General features: G+C 37.2%; 2 protein-coding genes and 1 non-coding gene across 3 annotated transcripts in view; 1 reads left to right on the top strand and 2 right to left on the bottom strand.

Annotated features, from left to right (window-relative positions):
• LOC126973222 (poly [ADP-ribose] polymerase tankyrase) overlaps positions 1 to 10,977 on the top strand; it is a 70,729-nt gene extending 59,752 nt beyond the window's left edge. The window contains exons 18-24 of the mRNA XM_050820411.1: positions 1,147 to 1,259; positions 3,082 to 3,245; positions 3,933 to 4,102; positions 4,898 to 5,072; positions 5,953 to 6,079; positions 6,570 to 6,726; positions 8,604 to 10,977. Coding sequence (XP_050676368.1) covers positions 1,147 to 1,259; positions 3,082 to 3,245; positions 3,933 to 4,102; positions 4,898 to 5,072; positions 5,953 to 6,079; positions 6,570 to 6,726; positions 8,604 to 8,669 — 972 coding nt within the window. The 3' untranslated portion in view covers positions 8,670 to 10,977. The remainder of the gene's footprint in view (positions 1 to 1,146; positions 1,260 to 3,081; positions 3,246 to 3,932; positions 4,103 to 4,897; positions 5,073 to 5,952; positions 6,080 to 6,569; positions 6,727 to 8,603) is intronic.
• Trnap-ggg (transfer RNA proline (anticodon GGG)) lies at positions 5,177 to 5,250 on the bottom strand. The gene has a single exon. It is a non-coding gene; the product is annotated as a tRNA-Pro (tRNA).
• A 1,080-nt stretch (positions 10,978 to 12,057) lies between the features above and the next one.
• On the bottom strand, positions 12,058 to 20,467 carry LOC126973265 (uncharacterized). Its single transcript, XM_050820478.1, has 4 exons — positions 20,094 to 20,467; positions 18,039 to 18,204; positions 15,810 to 15,972; positions 12,058 to 14,626 (listed from the first exon to the last, which is right to left on the bottom strand). The coding sequence occupies exons 1-4, from the start codon at positions 20,395 to 20,397 to the stop codon at positions 14,255 to 14,257; spliced, it is 1,005 nt and encodes a 334-aa protein (XP_050676435.1). The 5' UTR covers positions 20,398 to 20,467; the 3' UTR covers positions 12,058 to 14,254.
• Positions 20,468 to 20,524: the final 57 nt, after the last annotated feature.

The following is a 20,524-nucleotide window of genomic DNA, read 5'->3' as shown; positions in this document are numbered from 1 at the left end:
GCGTGGACCACCCTTAACATTTAGGGGGATGAAAAATAGATGTTGTCCGATTCTCAGACCTACCCAATATGCACCCAAAATTTCATGAGAATCGGTCAAGACTTTTCGAAGAAGTTTAACTACAAACACCGCGACTTGAGAATTTTATATATTAGATAATTTAAATGAAATCTATATTCTTATATAAAAATGAATTGCTGTTCGTTAGTCTCGCTAAAACTCGAGAACGGCTGGACCGATTTGGCTCATTTTGGTCTTGAATTATTTGTGGACGTCCAGGGAAGGTTTAAAAGGTGAATAAATATGAAAGTGTTCGGAATTAAATAAAAACAACGATATTTGTTTTGTATGGACATATTTTCTAAGAGAGAATTTATTGACGCACGGTTTGACAGTTCTGCTGTGAAACAATCTCATTACAACAACATGGAGAATATTTTACGAAATACTTCTTAATGTTGTTAACAAATTAATAAAAAATATTATTTTATTTATTATATACAGAACAACGTCTGTCGGGTCAACTAGTAAGTAATAATTGCGAAACACTGTAGTATTCATTTCGTAAATTTCTAAATGTACATTTGCGAATTATGTGACATCGGACTAGGTTTCTCACAAATGTGACCAGCTGTGAGAAGGACACGGGAGGAGTCAAAAATTATGAAATTCATTTGAATTTAATTACGGTTTTACGTAATTAGAGATTATTGGTGATCATAACATTCATCATTTTATTGAGTGTATTAGTCTGTTTTTCGTAAGATGTAGTCTACTTATTACACCAGTGGGAGGCTCCTTTGCATTGCCATTATGGTTACCACAACGGCGCCTTTTTTCGCGTGAAGCAGTAATATGTAAGCATTATTGTATTTCGGTCTGAAGGGCGCCGTAGCTAGTGAAATTACTGGGCAAATGAGACTTAACATCTTATGTCTAAAGGTGACGCGCGTAATTGTAATACCCAAATATTCTGAATATTTGGGTATTTCGAGAAGCTTGAACGGCACTAGTGTTGCAGGGCGTATGAATTACCATCAACCAAAAGCCCTGTTCGTCTTGTCCATTATTGTCATTGAAAAAAGAATATTTTATTTGAAACAACAGATCTGAAAGTGGGAATTATAAAGTTATATACTCCCGTAGGTGACAGCTAGCAGTTACTGGTCGGAAGGTGCACGGGGAAGCCTGGAAGATGCGGCCGGAAGACCTGCATCAGCACTCTCCACCTGTGATACTCTTCACACCTTCCTCCTCAGGTAACAGCAGAATCGAAAACAAAACGATTGATATAAGTATTTTTGGGAAATAAAGGGGGCATATAGAGCCATAAATGGCATTTTTTTTCTTAAAATTGATTCCTTTAGAATTCTTTTTGATGTCTCCGAGAGAGAAGAAGTGGCGAAAGAAACTCTCGCAGTATTCTCTTTTTGCGCTAATATTAATATACCATACAATATTGTACTGTCAATGTGATAGCTATAAAATAATCTTAATATATAATAGTAGTTGGATTCACGAGATTTTTAATTTTATTTACAGATAATGCCTGAAAAGTAGCTGCGACTTTATTATAAAAGTGTACCCTTAAAGTCATTATGTATAATATTATGAAGCCTATTAGAATTATTTACAAGCAATTCCTTATTTCTAGTTTTATAATAATGAAAATCACATGATACATGATAGGGGGTGGATACTACAATTCCGTCTTAGGGCCGCACTACAATAATCCTGGTGTTAATATTAACTTAGTATTTTAATTCTAAGGAGCGGGTTTCTTGTATGTTCTTCTCACGAGCTTTTACGAGCAATTAAATATGAAATAGTTACTAAGTTTAAGCATATTTGAATAAATTTTTTTTTTATGGAATAGGAGGACAAACGAGCGTACGGGTCACCTGGTGTTAAGTGATCACCGCCGCCCACATTCTCTTGCAACACCAGAGGAATCACAAGAGCGTTGCCGGCTTTAAGGAATGTGTACGCGCTTTTTTTAAAACTATCGTTACGGCGAAGTGTACCAAGAATACTGGCAGCATTTCCGCGTTGGATAGCTAGGATGATCCGTTGACCGAGATAGAAGACTACTTGGTATATTCTCCGTGCCTTTGGGCCCAAGGTCAAAGTGTCTCAACACCAAACGGCACAAAGATGTGTAGAAGGGGGTGGTAATTTAAACACACACAATTCAAATAATCACTGAATTTGGGTAGAGTTTTCACTAAGAATTAACAATATATATATTATATTATATTATATTATATAGATCAAGACAGCCAACCGTGATAATGCTATCAACTGTTGGTTGGCACTGCAGTGCCAACTAACTTACACGAATCTATATAAAGTTAATTTAACTAAAGATCTGAATATTTTATGCTATTATAGTTATTTATAATAATATTTAAACTGAACTGATAATTATATAAAATAATATTTTTAAGACAGTAATGAATAACAACAGTTATATTAATGTGATTATTAATTGAGATATGTTATGGCTCCCGCAACAGTTGGGAAATGTATTCTCGAAATTGTTGACGAGTATCTTGGAGATATTTCTACTATATATAGTCAACCAGGGACAAATAATCCAGTTGAGCAGTTTCGGATAAGAGGTTACTTGTCGAATCCAACACGGATTGACAGCGTTCGTTGTCGCTCAGGGGGCAATAGAGATTCAGAAATGAGGAGATCCGTAGAAGAACCAAAGTTACCGACATAGCCCAGATGGTTGCGGAACTGAAGTGACAGTGGACAGTGCATATAGCTCGACGGACAGATGGCCGTTGGGGCAGTAAAGTCCTCGAACGGCAAACACGTATCGGAAGACGAAGTATTGGTAAATTTCTGTTCAAGACCGCTAGAATGGGCTGGATGAGGGCAGACGCAGGATCGATCGTCATGGCAATCTTTGGGGGAAGCCTTTGTCCAGCAGTGGACGTCTTCCGGCTGATGATGATGATGATGATGATGATGGCTCCATGACGTTGGTAGCGCTTGTTAACTCATTAACTAGTAAATATAATAAGATTGAGTGAGACCGACATATTAGCGAACTTGAACTGTTTCTTTCAGTATCGGGCTTGAGCAGTTGGCGCCAGTGCTGGAGCGGGAGCAGATCACGGTGGACATCCTGTCGGAGATGTCGCAGGAGGATCTGCGTGCGGTGGGTGTCGCGGCCTACGGACACCGCCACCGGCTGCTGAAGGCCGCCAGGCAGAGTCTGCAGTCGCAGTCAGGTTCGTGGATGACATTCCTGATAAGGGGGTGTCCATTAATTATGTAAGATGTGAAGACCACTGTCAGCTGAGCAATACAGCCGTAGGTCAGTGGACTTATTGCGTTAAATGGACTGTATCGAATGGGATGTACCCACTGACCTCTAATATATAACACTGGATTGGTGGCTGTCAAAGTGCTTTTGTGCCTGTTTGATATTCGCCATTTTGGCGCTGTTGGCCATGTAGCGAGAGTCTGCGGTACTAAAACTAGTGGTTACAACCTCAGCACACATCGATAGAGGTGATAGACTATTTACAAAAAAAATGTGTACTTTATTACGTTGATTCTTGAAGTACAAATAACATGGAAAACGAACGAAACTAATTCAAAATGCAAGGAACAGTCTGTCCAGTTGTATTTATACAGGTCAGTGGACGTACCTGACGAAGGTTCTGCTGCCGGCGACACTTCATCGGGTTCACTATGGTGGTTCTCCTCCTTTTCACAATTCGAGCAACGCGTTAATATGAGAAATATCAAAATAGAATATAAAATCCCTAATTGTATGCACAAATCGATCGATGCGTCCACTCGTACGGTTGCTCAGTTGGTAAGAGAGGCGCAGTCCATGAATTTCGGTAGAAATTTAATTTGTAATACAAATTTATGTTTAAGAAAATTAATTAATAATGTGTTGATATCAGAATGGTACGGCGGCACTACCCTGGTAGACGTGACGCCGGATCGGGGAGAGGAGTGCGCAGGAGGCAGCAGCTCCTGTGAGTACACCATCGTGGAGAGGGAGATGCAGGCCTCCGTGAAGGCGCATCGGGACAACGCGGGAGGAAACTTCACAAGATACAACGTGGTCAGGGTGAGTCAGAAAAACTCCCGGCAATTGACTCTGACCTAATTGAACAAAAACTTTGACATTGAAATAATGTTAAATGAGATCAATATAATATTAATACTTTGTATCCCGTCAGTGGCTAAGCCGCCACAAAACGCGTGGCGCGATTATCAGTTTTATGCCGCCGCGCGTTACCGACGCCAAGTCAACGGGCTCGGGTTACACAATAAAATTTATTGCTTTTGAAGTGTTTTGGCTTGTTTATAAAAACGAATGTCAATGCTTTTATTATTAAACAAGTTAGCGCTTTGTTAGATAACATAAACAATAGATACTGCGTAATTTAAATAAATTTCGTTTAAAGTAGGGCTGTCATGCATTTTTTATGATTTTTTTAGATTTACCTACAGATTACATTTCGATTACTACTAATGAATGTAGTAATTTTTTATAACTAAAACATACTTCAAAGTTACTAATTAGTCATAAGATAGCTACTAAAACATCATAGATAATACAAAAAAGAATTTTTAAATCGACTGCTCCAGATAATTTTTACGGCTGACCGCATTTTGACGGCTTGTCGTATTTTACACAGATAAAGTTTTAAAATTAAATATTCTTACTTTTATAGTCTGTTAAATTACCTTTCTTGTGGTATATCGTGTAGCTTGTCTTACTCTGTGTATGTTTAACGAAAAAATATCTGCTACCGTTGTGTGCCAAGCAGACGTACGACGTTGGCACTCAACGGTAGTAACGATGATAGCAGACGTCGGACGGGTGATTGGCACCTCGGGGGATATTCTGTGGTTGTAGATACAGAAGATAGTGAACGGTCGCTTGTGGGAGCGATACACGCGGCGGCGCGGTGAGGTGTGCGAGGAGGCGGGGGGAGGGGCGGCAGGAGCGGGTGAACGGCTTCTGTTCCACGGCTCGCCCTTCATCAACGCCATCGTGCAGAAGGGCTTCGACGAGCGACACGCCTACATCGGTGAGACACGTGACAAATACGACAAAAAATATGTTATGCTTTCAAAGTGATAACCCTCACTTCTAGGATTAATACACAAATAAAATTTGAAAAACAAAATTTTGTGAACGATGCGGGATTCGAACCGACGACCTCCGGCGTCCCGTGCCGGTGCTCTAACCAACTGAGCTAACCGTTCTGAGTACCGCCTCGTTATAAAATTCTGTTTGCTTTGTTCAACTCTCAGGTTGTGGCTTCATCTACAGGATCTACTTTACAGTTGATAGCCTGCTCAACCCCAGTATTTGCATATTAGGAAATACGGTAAAACATTTTTAAAATGATTAAAACGCGTGTAGCTGTGGTTTTACATGAGACTTTTGTGAAGTTACATTTTTATTATAATTTTAGTTAACCCGATATTTCGTGACCTTGTCATATCACGTTTTCAAGGGACTGCGATTGAAATGAGTAAAGATAGCTTGTCATAGTTGTCAAAATTAAGTGTAGCGCCATTTATTGCCTCGGGGGTGGTATTTGCTGTTGACAGATTTTCAGTACAATAATTCAGTAAAATATCATCTTTTAAAAACTGTACTATGTTCCCTGTCAAAAAACAATTGTGAGAACAAAAGGAGAAATGGGGTGACCGTTCCTGCCCGTAAAATAATGACTCGATATATGATCTTGTCATCGAGAACCAGGATTTAAGTTTTTTTTCAATACTTCAAATGTCTGTTAAATGTTCGCATAACACCTTTATTTATTTAGTGTGTATGTGATTTGATGTATCCATTGAAAACAACTCAAACTCTTGATTTTTTATTTATTCGCTTTGAAACGTATGATTACTACTACTATATTTTATTCTATCTTTAATGTGAGATACGTTATCCTACAGGCGGTATGTTCGGCGCGGGGATCTACTTCGCGGAGCACTCGTCCAAGAGCAACCAGTACGTGTACGGGTACGGGGGCGGGTCTGGTTGCCCCGCCCACAAGGACCGCAGCTGCTACCTCTGTCACAGGTGACCTGAACATCACTTTACTATTTTAATAAAACACTTTGTTAATATTATTTACTACATTTATTATATGTAAATCACTATAACACCAAAAATCACGCAATTGACGCGAGCGCAAAATTAAGCATCCGATCCTCAAGCGAGTTGACGGGTAACTGATTGAGTATAATTACGTAAAGCACTTATTCTAATTTCCACGATTGGCGGCATCGGTCAAAGGACAGCCGCGGCATACAACGGTGCGATAGGCCACGCCTTATTCGTTTGAGCCGCCGCTAAGCTGATGCTGGTTATACGCCATGTTTACTGTTTGAATAAACAACTCGATTTGTTATGAAATTTTCTTTTTGCTGTATCATTTAATCAAAGGGGTTTTGATATTTTTTTAGTGGTGTCTCCGCATTCTACTTCATATCTGTGTCAAGTATTGTATAGGGTTTTTTTAATACAGTGTATATATAAATACTTTATGCTATCTATGTTTGTTGTCCAGACAAATGCTGCTGTGCCGCGTGACACTGGGCCGCGCCTTCCAAGTCCTGAGTGCCATGAAGATGGCCCACGCGCCGCCCGGACACCACAGCGTGGCCGGCAAGCCCAGCTCCGGCGGCCTGTGCTACCCGGAGTACGTGGTGTACCGCGGGGAGCAGGTACGATCTGGCCACACTTGGAGACAGTTCTGATATAGATACTGGCCACACTTGGAGTCAATTCTGATATAGGTTCTGGCCAAACCAGTCGCCAAATGTAAAATGTTCTGGCCGAAATATATTGTAAATAAAAAATCTAGCGGTCGCTACATTCGTGTACTCCCTAATCTTTCTAACGGCATATGCCGCAGAACTGAGACTATCTGCTAATTGGGCAATATGTGACCCCACTGAAGCTTTTTATCTAACGTGATACTCAAGAAGACCGTAGTGTCCACAAGTTCCAATCTCTGGTCATTTATAAGTACGTTGGTTTGTACCTCCGCTGTGTTTGGTGTAATGAACCGAACTTAGTTTTTTTTACTGTTTTAGTGCAGATTATTCGTCTCGAGCCAATGCACTTTGAGAGTGCATTGTTTAACTCATCATCGATATCTGCACGTCGCTTCACTTTAAAAATAAGTGAAGAATCATTAGCAAACAATACAATCTCATGGCTATCATCTACCACAAACGGTAGATCGTTAATATATATAAGAAACAAGAAAGCACCGAGAATAGAACCCTGCGGAACTCCTATTCCCACAGGTTTACCCGAAGACCGTTTGCCATTTACATCGACTATCTGAACTCATTCGCTTAAATATGATTTTAACAGATTTAGGGCTCTATTTTTTTACTCCATAATGCTTTGCTTTTAGGAGTAATGTTTCATGGTGGACGCAGTCCCATGCTTTGGACAAATTACAAAAAATGCTCAATGCATCCTGTGACTCTTCCCAGGCGTCAAAGATGTGCTCAATGAGTCTAGTACCCGCATTAATTGTTGATAAGCCCTATATGATATATGACTATAGCCCTAGTGAAACTAAATTGATTTTTGTTCAATAATTTGTAAAAATGCATTTGTAGCTGCTGAAGCAAAAGTTGTTCAAAATTGTTACTAAAAACAGGCAGCCCTGAAATAGGCCTGAAATTAGCAGGGTCAAAGGAACTGTCCGATTTAAACAAGGGTATAACTTTGCTGTATTTCATGAGATAAAGATACAGTCAGATGCTCTTCGCTTTGTTCAATTAATACGTAATTATTGTCATTGTTTCTTACTTTACTTATCACAGACCCATTGTAGTCTTCGTAAATAATTTAATTAATATAGAATAAAATAGTTACCTTAATTTCTGACTTGTTTCTCATTTATACGATCCACAATATTACTACATAATACATAATATTATTTACTATCTTTATAATTATAAATCCAGTGTCCTGATGTTTGTTTCCAGTAAACTCCTAAACGAATGAACGGATTTTAATGGGGATTACTTCATGGAGTGCAGTTTCAGCATCTTACTTGAGAGATAGGATAGTATTTATTTCGAATTGAGGTCAATAATTATTTTTAATTCCATATTTAGAATTTATTGACGCAAGGTTTGACAGTTCTGCTGTGAAACAATTTCATTATAACAACAGGGAGCAAATTTTACGAAACAATTCTTGATGTCATGAAATATTATAGACAAATTCATAAAAAACAGTATTTATTTATTATACATAAAAAATAAAAGGTATTTATTTCAGGCATAATAAAACCCATAGTTACAAAAAATTTTGGACACTGTACAGGGGTACCAAGTTAAAAGTAAATTATAACACTTAAATAATTATGTACACAACATTGTCTGTCGGGTCAGCTAGGAATATTAAATTTATTACGATGCCAATTAACTTTTCACTACTGCCGTGTGCTCTTTTCCACAAACTCTATTTTTAGATCTACATGTTTAGTTCTTTTATTATTTTCGTTACTATTTATGTATTTTAATAGCACTCTGGTTGTAAATAATCTAATAATTGTTTTTTTGTTTCGTTTCAGGCGTATCCCGAGTATTTGATAACGTATCAAATCGTGTGCGAGGAGGAATCGCCTGGCGATGTGTAGATTGTGATGTGGTAGTGACACTCCACAGTGTGTTCTCAAAATTGTGCGCCAGATGACGTGTCAGGAACACGACATTAAGGCAGGCGTCGACTGCGATATTAAGGCAGGCGTCGACTGCAACCGAAACGCATCGAGTCGAAGCGAGTTGGGTCGAAATACATTTACTCCTTCTGTGTACAAATAAGTCGAATCGAGTCTTTCATTCATCACAACTGGTCTTTGTTGGATCGTGGACGTAGCTTGGATACAGAAATGCTTTTATATCACAGTATCTTAAAATAGTCAACAACATAATTTAATGCATTTGTAATTGCAAATCTTCTTAGATCATATGTACGTCTGGATAGACTGTGACAGCTGTGAAAACGTCGAATTAAAATAGAGGTTGACAGTTAACCTCTATTTTGAGCAATCCACGCACACTAACACAAAGTGACACACAAATCGTGAGTGTAAGACGTAGGTTGTCGATGCAAGACATTTTGAATTGATTAGACCAACTATTACTACGAAGCCCGCGTCAAACAATTTTTTCCTATCCAATCTACTTATCAAAATGTCAGGCTGGACCTGACGTTCACTGTCAAGTCACTAAGATGGCGGCGGGTCCCCCTCTCAAATTGCGGGGACTTTACATATTATTATATTATATCTTATTTGCTAGACTAATTTATGGCCACTGTCACAGAAAAACATTATACATAATACTGGTAGCTATCTTTCATCATTATCACAGCCGAAAGACATTTACTGCTGGATAAAGCCTCCCCAAAAAGATTTCCACCGCTTTTGGTCCTCGTTAAATCGTAGTATTGTATTATACTAACCCTCTTATTCATAAGTCTGCTAACTTAAAGCATTGATAATTCTCACTCTGTCTTTTTCTATTGACCTAAGTCAGAATGAGAAAAAAAACTCCTTAGCGGCTGTTTAAAGTACCTAGTCTGGAGGATAAGAAGTAGAAATTTCTGTGTTAATTTCTCGAGGTAATGCATTAGCTAGTGGTTTAATATTCAAAATATTAAGGAACTAATGCCGTGCGTGGGCTGACTGTTTAATACTTGTCAATCAAAATCAGTTACACTAATTATAGATTCTCTTTCCTTTTCTTTATTACCGTTAGATATTCTTCTCTAAGTAAGTCTTTGTTTCGGACAAATGCTTCGGTGATGAAAAACCGTTATAAACCGGTCCAGTCAAACAACTTAAAACCGTAAAATAGTCCTTAAAGTTAGAACAAAAGCAAGTATATGTTGAAAGACGTTATGTGGTCTTAACTTTATTTCCTTTTCCAAGCTTTGTCTACTCTAGCGCCATTGTGGAGGGATTTGGAACTGTTATTGACCGCTTAAAGCTTGACACTTTCGTGACGTTTGGAATCTGGGACCAATTATTGCACTGGACGGAGTGATAGCTTGAAATGTTTACCAATTGTTTATTATGTGCGTTTGTCATGTCTTTAATTTTTATCGAATAATTTAAAAAATCACTAAGTATAATGAATAATAAGTTACTTACGTATGAAATGATAATTCTGGGTCTTTTACACCTCCTTTTGTTGTTCTGGTTAAACAAAATACAGCAACACAACTTAATTTAAATTTTTCAATAATTTTTTAATGAAACCAATGAAATGTATGAATATTTTACTTATTTACGCACCAAATTGAAATTTTTTGACCGACTAGACCGACCCGGTCACCCAAGCGACGTTTTCAACTTAGATAAGAGTGGCAACAACTGATAGCTAACTATCTCCGTCCAGTGTAATAATTGGCCCGAGTTTGTAATAAATAGTTGTCGATTCTGCGTTAAAGTATTATTAATAGCAATTTTACAGTATTAGATAATTTATTCGTCTATATAGAGCCTCTTGCAGTTAGGCAACGCATAACAACAGGCCAGGATTATTACTTTAGTGTGCATGACAGCTACGATACGTAAGTCACTTTGTTTTATGTGCGTGCGTTGCTCAAAAGAGAGGCTAACAGTACTCCGCTATTTTCTTCGACGTGTTCGCAGCTGTCACAATCTATCTACACGTATAAATTATCTAAGATTACAATTTTAATATACAAATGTTTTAGTGAATTTTAGCTAATGCTGTTTAGCCTTGTTGACGACATAATACAAAAGAAACATCAAATATTTTTAATTATGAATGCTTTTTCGAATTAATGTTGAAATGAACAAACCTGTTTAGATTATAAAGCAAAATGTTGTCTGTACCGAGTTTTTATACTGTATATATTGAATTGTTATGTCGGTGTGCTAGTGTTAGGATGATTACAATAAATAATTTTTATTATTTTGTGTTGTTTTAATTTGATTGTTTAAAACACAATACATGTGACAGTGCCCTTACTTTAGGAAGCCAATACGAGGAACAAACATAAACTTGTTATGAAAATTTAATGAATTAGGCGTTACTTTGCGGAAATCCATAATTATACAAATTATTTAAGTTTTCTTTAGTGTTAATTCCGCCAATATTTGTCTTTAAAACAATTCGACACGTGTTTCGCCTCTACACGAGGCATCCTCAGGACGTGTTGTCACGCCAAAATCTTTTTATTCTATTTATTTCTATTTAGTCCCATCACCTTTGTTACGTGTCTCTTCCGGGGGTAATACGTCACAACAGCCGACCAATCACAGCGCGTCATTTCATGGGACGAGGGTATAAAAGAGCGGCTTCCGGCTCATTTGATTCAGTCTCGTGCCAGATTTTGGCGAGACAACACGTCCTGAGGATGCCTCGTGTAGAGGCGAAACACGTGTCAAATTGTTTTAAAGACAAATATTGGCGGAATTAACACTAAAGAAAACTTAAATAATTTGTATAAACTTGTTATGCCTTGTGTTACGAAATTTAAAAGTATTGTTAAATAGAACAAATGAGAAACAAAAAAGAGTTGTAAAAAAAATGTGTGTGATAAAGGTTACTTACTGGGAATGAAGCGAACACCCTCAGGCTATTTAATTATAAATGTTTATTGTACGATATTACATTGTAATTTTGTGAAAAAAAAGGCCGACAGAAATTCTTGCGTCCGTTCTTCTCAAGTCTGAGGCATATTATTTCAAATGGGTGGTAGTTTTTGACGTTAAATAAGTTATTTTAAATCCTATTTTTAATAAAAAATATTTGAATTTTAATACACATAAAACAATGATATAATTGGCTTAAAATTATAAATGCAACTTGACGAAAGACTTTTGTTGTTTAAAATTAAATTCTTTTACAACTCCAGTGAAGGTAGGTATGTAGTATGTAGGAAACAAGCAAATAAAAATTACTACAACTTATTATTGGTAAGGAAACCTCCGTACTACTAGTACATAACTATTACTTTTTTTTAACAGACAACAATAAAACAGCTTTAATTAGATATGTATCAAACATTTAATAAGTAACTTATAAGTAATACAACAATTAATTTATGTGTACTTCACATAGTGACTGTTGCCAATGACTAAAGCATGACAAGACCAGGGTTTTCTTAACACTTCTATTTATAGGACGTGTAGGGATTTAAATAGAAACTGCTGTTTTCCCCTGATTTACTCGTTTTATTTTACAAAATACCATTTACAGTAATACCAACTTATCAGTGAAGTGGCAAAAATAAGAACTACTTTCGCATGAATGAATGTTGAAATGTCATTCGAATGTCAGTGTCTACTACTTTCGAGTGTTCCGTGTGTTTTATTGTGATACTTCTGGATTTTAAGCGTTAAATATGCCCCGACTTTTGTGTACAATGGAATTAATTAGCAACACTGAAACAACGATGGCGACACCCATCAGTTCACAGATAAGTTGGTGACATTGTACACGATGTTTCCTGAATTTAACCGCGCTTGATCTGACAGTGACATTTCTTATTGACACTCTTGCACTACCATAGACTAAACTCTATAGAACGAAAGGCGGATGCGATGACAGATTAATTCGTTCGTTGGTGGTTAATTGGTGGCAGCTCTCGGACCATGATGGCAATTTGCATTTGCAGCATTTTCAGTTGGCTGCAATGACGTTCTATATTGGTTGGCTGGGACTAGTTTGACCATAGATATACGAGCGTGACCTAACAGCTGGATAAGGATAACGCGTGGCAAATTTAAGTGTCAAACATAGAATCCGGCTGCCAGAATTATTTTAATAGATCTTCAAATACGTCGTCATTTAGTAGTGTAACAAGAGACATCGCTTTTACGTTTATTTTAATGTTTTATTTTTCTATCGGAAACATAAATGGTTATTAATGTCGAAACTCAGTATCTACATAACCAGCAATTAACCAGACCTGTCAGTATACATAGCATAAGAGATATTTCTCTGTTAGTGGAAAAGAAAGACAGAAAAAAATAAACAATATGTTTTGACAGGCCCTCAAAGTTTTCGTCGTTTATCAAAAGTTGAATGTCTACACATATACCAACGTATAATACAATTGTAAACGAATCATAAAATTATACAATTTATTTCGATGTAATCAATTCAATAGTCCATATTTTAGAAAAAAAATTACATCCACTACACTTTCCTGTTACATATATACATATTATATTTTTTGCAACATATTATTTAAGATATAAAAAAAGTAATTATGATATAATACCCGCTATTATAACGTTGTGCTATAATACTTCTTAAATTAAACCTACTTAGTAAGTAATTTACTAAACACTTAATTACTAATATAGCTTCATACGGTCTCCAATTAACATGTTATATTATGCCCCATTAATATGGGGCAAAGTAACATTTACTGTTTGTAATGTATTGTAACTGATGGACCCTATAACCCCATTATTGGGGCATAACTAAACAATTTACCTTGGGGCATACAAAAACATTCATACTGCATCAGTTACAATACATTACAAACAGTAAATCTTACTTTTAAATAAAAAAAAATTGGACAAACGGGCAGGAGACTCACTTGATCGCATATGGTGAGGCAAGCGTCTATGTACATCCGTAACACCAGGGGTGAAGAGGTGCGTTGCCGGGATATCGCAGGAATGCCATCTGGCCCGCTCGATATATGAATGCCCAAGGTGAAATGTGCTATGCCGGAATTTTATCTTCGGGATGTATGTATGAGTCGCAAAGCGGAATATGCGGTGGTGGTGCACCTTGGTCATCAAGAGTCGACTTGGATGCTATAAGGCCAGCCCAGGAGCCAGCTTCCATCAGCTTTCTCTTTCACATCATGTGCCAGCGTCATCGTCTCTGTGTAGTAGCGGAATGGCAGGCTTTAACAATTATTTACAAGTCTCTCGCCAATTCATGATCAGTACGATGCTGCGGATCAGATAGTGATCAGACGGTCCCCGAAGACGGGTCAACGATGTTATTTGTTATAATTACTCCATAGGTAATCTCTACTGTGAAATATTTTTTCTGTAGAAATAATCAAGCCGAGCGCCGTAGAGCAGCAACTCTTAAAAATTTCCCGTTTGTACAAAATCTCTTTAAATTGCACCAGTTACCATATCTAAGCAAGGTACCTTAAACGACCACGAATATATAACATGTTACTCTTGCTCTTTATTGCAACTACGAAAAGGATGAATTACAAACACGGATTTAAATCACCAGTCATATTAACATGAGAACATGTTACTTTTTGCCCCGTAGGTACAGCGACTCTGAATAATTTCCCCTGGGGCATACAGACACATACTTTGAATTGCCCTACGCCTCTATTATCCCTATTTAGAGGCATTGCTATAGGAAGGTACCGGACGTCAATAAATACCCCCTCCTTTCCGCTTAAGACTATAGAACCATTGATGGATTTAAGGTGTATATCCTGATCTGCGTTCCAGTGGATGTCCTTGCTTTCCATCCTAGTGCCTTCAGCTCCTTGAAGGTGGAGAGAGGTGTCTGAACGGATAAGCAGGTCCTCGTCAACCGGAGAAGAGAGACGCTTGGTAGATATTTGCTGTGGATTTATATTTCTAGTTTAATATAAAATTGTGAAAAAAAACAAAACAAATTAAGATATCTTTGTTTAACGGTCGCCGATATATTGTTATTGAGAAGACAACTATTTATCCAAAAAAAAATCTATTTATATGTTTATATTTATTTTTAGATAGACTTTAATGATAGACATTTAATGAGAATTTTTAATGTGTAAAATTTTTACATTTCTTATATTTTGTTTTTTTTTAAAAGAAAATGACTTGTATCCTTATAAGATCTAACAGAATAATAATCAGTGAAATAAATTTTAATTTTTATCCTTTTTGCTTAAAAATTTTTCGTCCACATTTTTATGTTCACTATTCGGTTGTATTTAGTTCAATAGTATCAGACTATTCTAGCTGGCAACAAGCACATTAGAAAAACTTTACATTAAAATATTGAGAAAATATTTTATTTTTCTTTTGAATTATAAGGTACTTTATATTAAATTTATAACGCGTGGCCCACGACTATAAATACTAAAAACGCCATAAAAAGATTGCAATTGTTTGTTGGAATATTCCTCCAAGCAATCACGTTACACCAAACCTCAAAGAGGCAACTAAGCTGTGGAAAGAGCTTACTTGTGCGGAGTTTACAGGACGATACGAAGGTAGCCACCTTCAAAAAAAGCGCAGCCCCTTTTCTAAAGGGCCGGCAACGCCCCTGTGATTCCTCTGGTGTTGCAAGCCGCAACCACCTCCCACATCACTTAATATCGGACACCTGACTCGTACGCTCGTTTGTCATGTCTTCCATAAAGAAGTCCATTCAACTCCAACATAAATAAAGTACTCTATTTCTACGAGAGAAAGTATTTATACCGAAGACATAGAAAATAATGTCTATGTCACCTATTTTAAATACCTTTAGGGACTTGTGCAAGATGACGGCAATGCGAATAAATTACAGAACTCATAGTGAAAAATGATCGCCGTATTTTAAGTAAGAAAAACAGGAATATGGCTTCTTCTCTCTCAAAGCGCCATTTGTTTCTGAAGCGGTAGTAGTATCTAGTATATTAGAAATGACATAAAAAAGAATTCTAAAGGAATCAATTTTGAGAAAATAAATGCCTTTTATGCCTTTAGTAAAAAAAAATATAGACAAAATTTTGTATTTTAGTTGATATATTTGTAGGACTTTGATATATATACCTTGGCCAGCAAGTTATTGAGCGGCTGAGCGAGCGATATACGCGCGTCGTTCGTGCTGAAGACGCGCTCACCAGTAGCGGGTTCCACCAGCTCGAAAGAGTTGACGCCGCGGATGAAAACCCCAGAGGTGTTCACTATCAGGTGGGTATCTTGACGTGAGAGCCTGGAATATAAAAGGTAATTCTCATTTTTCTTATAGAAGTGACATCAAATCTGCGGTGGTATCATCATCATCATCAGCCGGAAGACGTCGACTGCTGGACAAAGTCCTCCCTCAAAGGTCTCCACGACGATCGGTCCTGCGCTGCCCACATCCAACGTATTCCGGTGATCTTGACCAGATTGTCTGTTTATCTTGTCGGGGACTTATCAACACTGCGTCTTCCGGTACGTGGTCTCCATTCGAGGACTTTTATGCCCCAACGGCCATCTGTCCGTCGAACTATGTGCCCTGCCCACTGCCACATGACACTTTAGTTTCACAATCATTTGGGCTATGTCTCTCTCATTTCTGATTCGACCCCGCAGCGAAACTTCGAGTATAGCCCTCTCCATTGCCCTCCGACTATGAACTAGAAAGTTCATGAGAGCATAAGCGGCGCTATTCACGTGATTTCAAAATTGTTGGCGTTAAGTTCTGATCCTTCCACGTATACCTCTAGATTGCTATTCAAAGAGGATGTAAATACTACGTAATAAGATGCGGATGTGCCTAAGTAAAAACTGAAATTTAGTTTAGTATGAAACCTGCAGTCATTTGGCATAAGTTTGAAATAGTAAATACAATTGGGCGACCAAGTATATTCCGGCTAAGTTTGAAAGCGAACAGTTGCTAGTAACGTATTGAACTTGGATATTGGATCTGTCAATCTATCAATGACTGCACCTTTCATACAATTGAATGAATGGCTTTTTTCTTATGAGAGTTTCAGAGTCACGCGTCAACGATATTTGAATGACAAGCTCGCATGTAGTTACCAATATTGTTCTAACATAACCCAAAACGACTATTAAAAGCGTTATCCATGTATAAATACCACTGGACAGGCTGTCCCCTGAGGTGCCAAGCAGACATATTATGTCTGCTATAAAAACTACCGTTGAGTGCCAAGGAGACATAATATTATGTCTGCTATAAAAACTACGTTGAACCGCCGGGGGCGCGCAGAGATTTATTTTTCGTTAAATATACACAGAGTAAGACAAGCTACACGATATATACCACAAGAAAGGTAATTTACCAGACTATAAAAGACTTTTTTTTTTAATTTTAAAACTTTATCTGTGTAAAATACGACAAGTCGTCAAAATGCGGTCAGTCGTAAAAATTATTTTTTGTATTATCTATGATGTTTTAGTAACTATTCTATTACTAATTATATACTTTGAAGTATGTTTTAGTTATAAAAAATCACTACATTCATTAGTAAAAATCTAAATGTAATCTGTAGGTAAATCGAAAAAAAATCATTAAAAATGCATGACAGCCCTACTTTACACGAAATTTGTTCAAATTACGCAGTATCTATTATTTATGTTATCTAACAAAGCACTAGCTTGTTAAAAAACAAAAGCGTCGTCGTTCATTTTTATAAACAATCCCAAACACTTCAAAACCAATAAATTATTTTGTAATCCGAGCCCGTTGCGTCGTTGCACGAATGGCTCGTGCGCCATGCGCGGTGTGGCAGCTTGGCAAACCAGTTAAAATAAAGTATACATTTTTTTTATGTAAATAGTTTCGCACCATCTATCGATGATTGCTGAGGTTGTCATCACTAGTTTTAGTACCGTAGACTCTCGCTATGGCCAACAGCGCCAAAATGGCGGATATCAAACAGGCACAAAAGCACTTTGACAGCCACCAGTCTTGTGGTAAAATAAAAAATAGAAGACGACCGATCTTAGACATACCAAATATATCGTACATAAAATTTATCGTATTTCAATAATCATTATACTAGAGTGCCATCTTGCAACTCTATTGCGTTTCTGTGGATGGAATAGAATAATATTAAAATCGCGATACAAAAATAGGTGTTGATCGTAGATGGGTCATAATAAAAAAAATATAAAATAATATTTAGAGGTGGGTGACCCTTATTCATTTAGGGGTATATTTATAATGCCAACTTCATCAGAAGAAATCAGGTCGAAAAACACTTTAAAAATCTCCCCGTGATAAATGTGGTGATTGAAGTCAATGAATATATTGATGTCTTGTCTTACCTCGACTGCAAATTGACCATTACAGATCCATTATCGCTGCTCAAAGTCATCGGAACGTCCCGAAAACTTTCAATTACTCCATCCTTCTTGTAAATGTGATCCAGGTTCGTTTTGCCAAAGAACTTTATAGCATTGTGTTCTGGGAGGAACTCCATGCTTTCTAGACCTGTAATTTTTCGATTTGTTAAGTGCTTTCATAGTAATAAAATTAGTAGTAGGCGTAATAATAATATTAATCTCAAAAGGCTCCTGTTAAGTAACTGGATTAAGGGTCAGATACAGAAGCTACTTATTTTGGGAACGGCATGTATCGTGCGGAAGTTACTCAGTCTGTCGTCCTAACCACCGGCGGAATTGAACCTACGCCGGTCGGACTCTATTTGTTATATTTATATTGATAATGTTGTTTTATATAAATATGTTATAATAATTATAAATAAGATTCAGTTGTAATAAAGAGTATCATAACAATAAGACTTTTTAACCAGTTTTACCAACGGTAGGCTCCTTTGCACAAGATGCCGGCTAGATTATGGGTACCACAACGGCGCCTTTTTTGCCGTGAAACAGTAATGTGTAAACTTTACTGTGTTTGGGTCTGAAGGGCGCCATAGCTAGTGAAATTACAGCGCAAATAAGCCTTAACATTTTATGTCTCAAGGTGACGAGCGCAATTGTAGTGCCGCTCAGAATTTTTGGGTTTTTCAAGAAAACTGAACTGAATCAGCTGAACGTCCTGTTCGTCTCGTTCCTTACTGAAAAATATTATTGAAAAATAAACGAAAACAAAACAAAGTTAAGACTAACATAACGTGCAAGAGCAAAATATCATCTCTAGTAGGAACATAGAAAAGGAAAGCGAATATATTGTAACCGTCGTGTATTTTGTACACGCTAGACATGAGCTCCTTATTATTTGAATATTAAATAATTAGCTAACGCTTTGATAAGTCAAAATTGGTTACGCTTATCGAGCGGTCAGGTCTACGTTACTTACTACTAAGTCTTTACTTACAATACATTTGCGTTTAGAGGACAACTAGCGTATGGTAACCACATACCCTCCCACACATTATATTATTATATTACCTATCTAAACCTATTAGAATATTATGTAGCTACCTGCATACTCTTCACAATAGAGGGTGTGTACAGCGGAGCTATAGTACTATTTAAGGGCGCCTTTTCACTAGGTCGCAAACGGTGCGACTGTAGCAGCGCGACAATCGCGCGGCTCTTTTTTGTATAGCGAACAGCAGCGCGGCAGTCGCGTGCGATCAGTCTCATTCGAGTCAATGTTGCAAGCGCACGTTTAGCATAATGACCGAAACAATAGACACAGAACAATTATTTATCATCGAAATTTAATTACCAACAAAAGCAAGAGCAACAACGACGTTTCCTCGTTGGAATCCATTTTTGTAATGAAGTATGAAGAAGTGCGCCACCCCAATCTAAACAAGTCGCGCGGCTGCAATTGTAATAATAATAATAATCCTTTATTCAACTAATAATATGTGGTACAAAATGTTTTTGTAATGTAATGAAAAGGCATCAGCTACTGTCGCGCGGCTACAGCTCGGCAGCCGCGCGACTTGCGACTAGTGAAAAGGCGCTCTAAACGTGTACATTTATTTATTTATTAAAAGTGTACATTTATTGTACATTTTAAAGAATACAATCAATAATCAATTTTTTTTCTGCTTCCTGCGTAGTCTTTCGTTCCTTGATGATTAGCCGTTTGGTATTTTTTTTTAAGTAAAAATGATTGATTATATATATGAATAGCTTAACTTTTTATAATTTTATATGTAAAAAATTGGCCAAATTTTTATTTTACGTAGATCTAATTAACTAAACTAAAAGAAAGTTTCAATTACCTGTCGAAGGTAGCTTAATGGAGATATAATTACCGCTATATTTAAAAGTTCCACGACAGTAAATTTTATTACAGAGTTGAATTTTCCCCTTGAAATGTTATCAAAACTCCTAACAATTTCAAATCAAGCCCATCAGATTGGCGGATGTTCCCTAATAATAAGATAAAAATCTTACCGTGTCCAAGTCTGAGGACAGCTATTATTGTAAAGGTGAGCAGAAGATTACCGATGGCTAAAACAAACAGCAAACAAACCAGCGTCCAAAACACAAACGTCTTCCTGCCGCCTTTCTGAACACTTTTGCTAACATCATTCCCGTTTTTATCTGAATAATTCTTCAATATACCCGGTTTTACCGCAAACACTGGATTCAAGGATGGTGACTTCGTTATAGTAGCTTTTAAGGCATGCTGTCTCTCAAACGTGTTATCCGACATTGTTTCCGATAGCGGAGAGACGCCACGTAAATTTGTTAGCATTTTGATAGAAACGTTCTCCGTTTGGTTATTAGAATAAAAATAGATTTTCCATAAACATAAATCCCCTCGACGCCCGAAGTCAAATTATCGAGCGGCAGTTCTAGTCTCCTATTGGTTGACTAGTACC

Source organism: Leptidea sinapis, chromosome 29, assembly GCF_905404315.1.
Source record: "Leptidea sinapis chromosome 29, ilLepSina1.1, whole genome shotgun sequence".
Lineage (NCBI taxonomy): Eukaryota > Metazoa > Arthropoda > Insecta > Lepidoptera > Pieridae > Leptidea > Leptidea sinapis.
The sequence above is the reverse complement of the archived record's forward strand: the minus strand, read 5'-3'. Positions and strand labels throughout refer to the sequence as shown.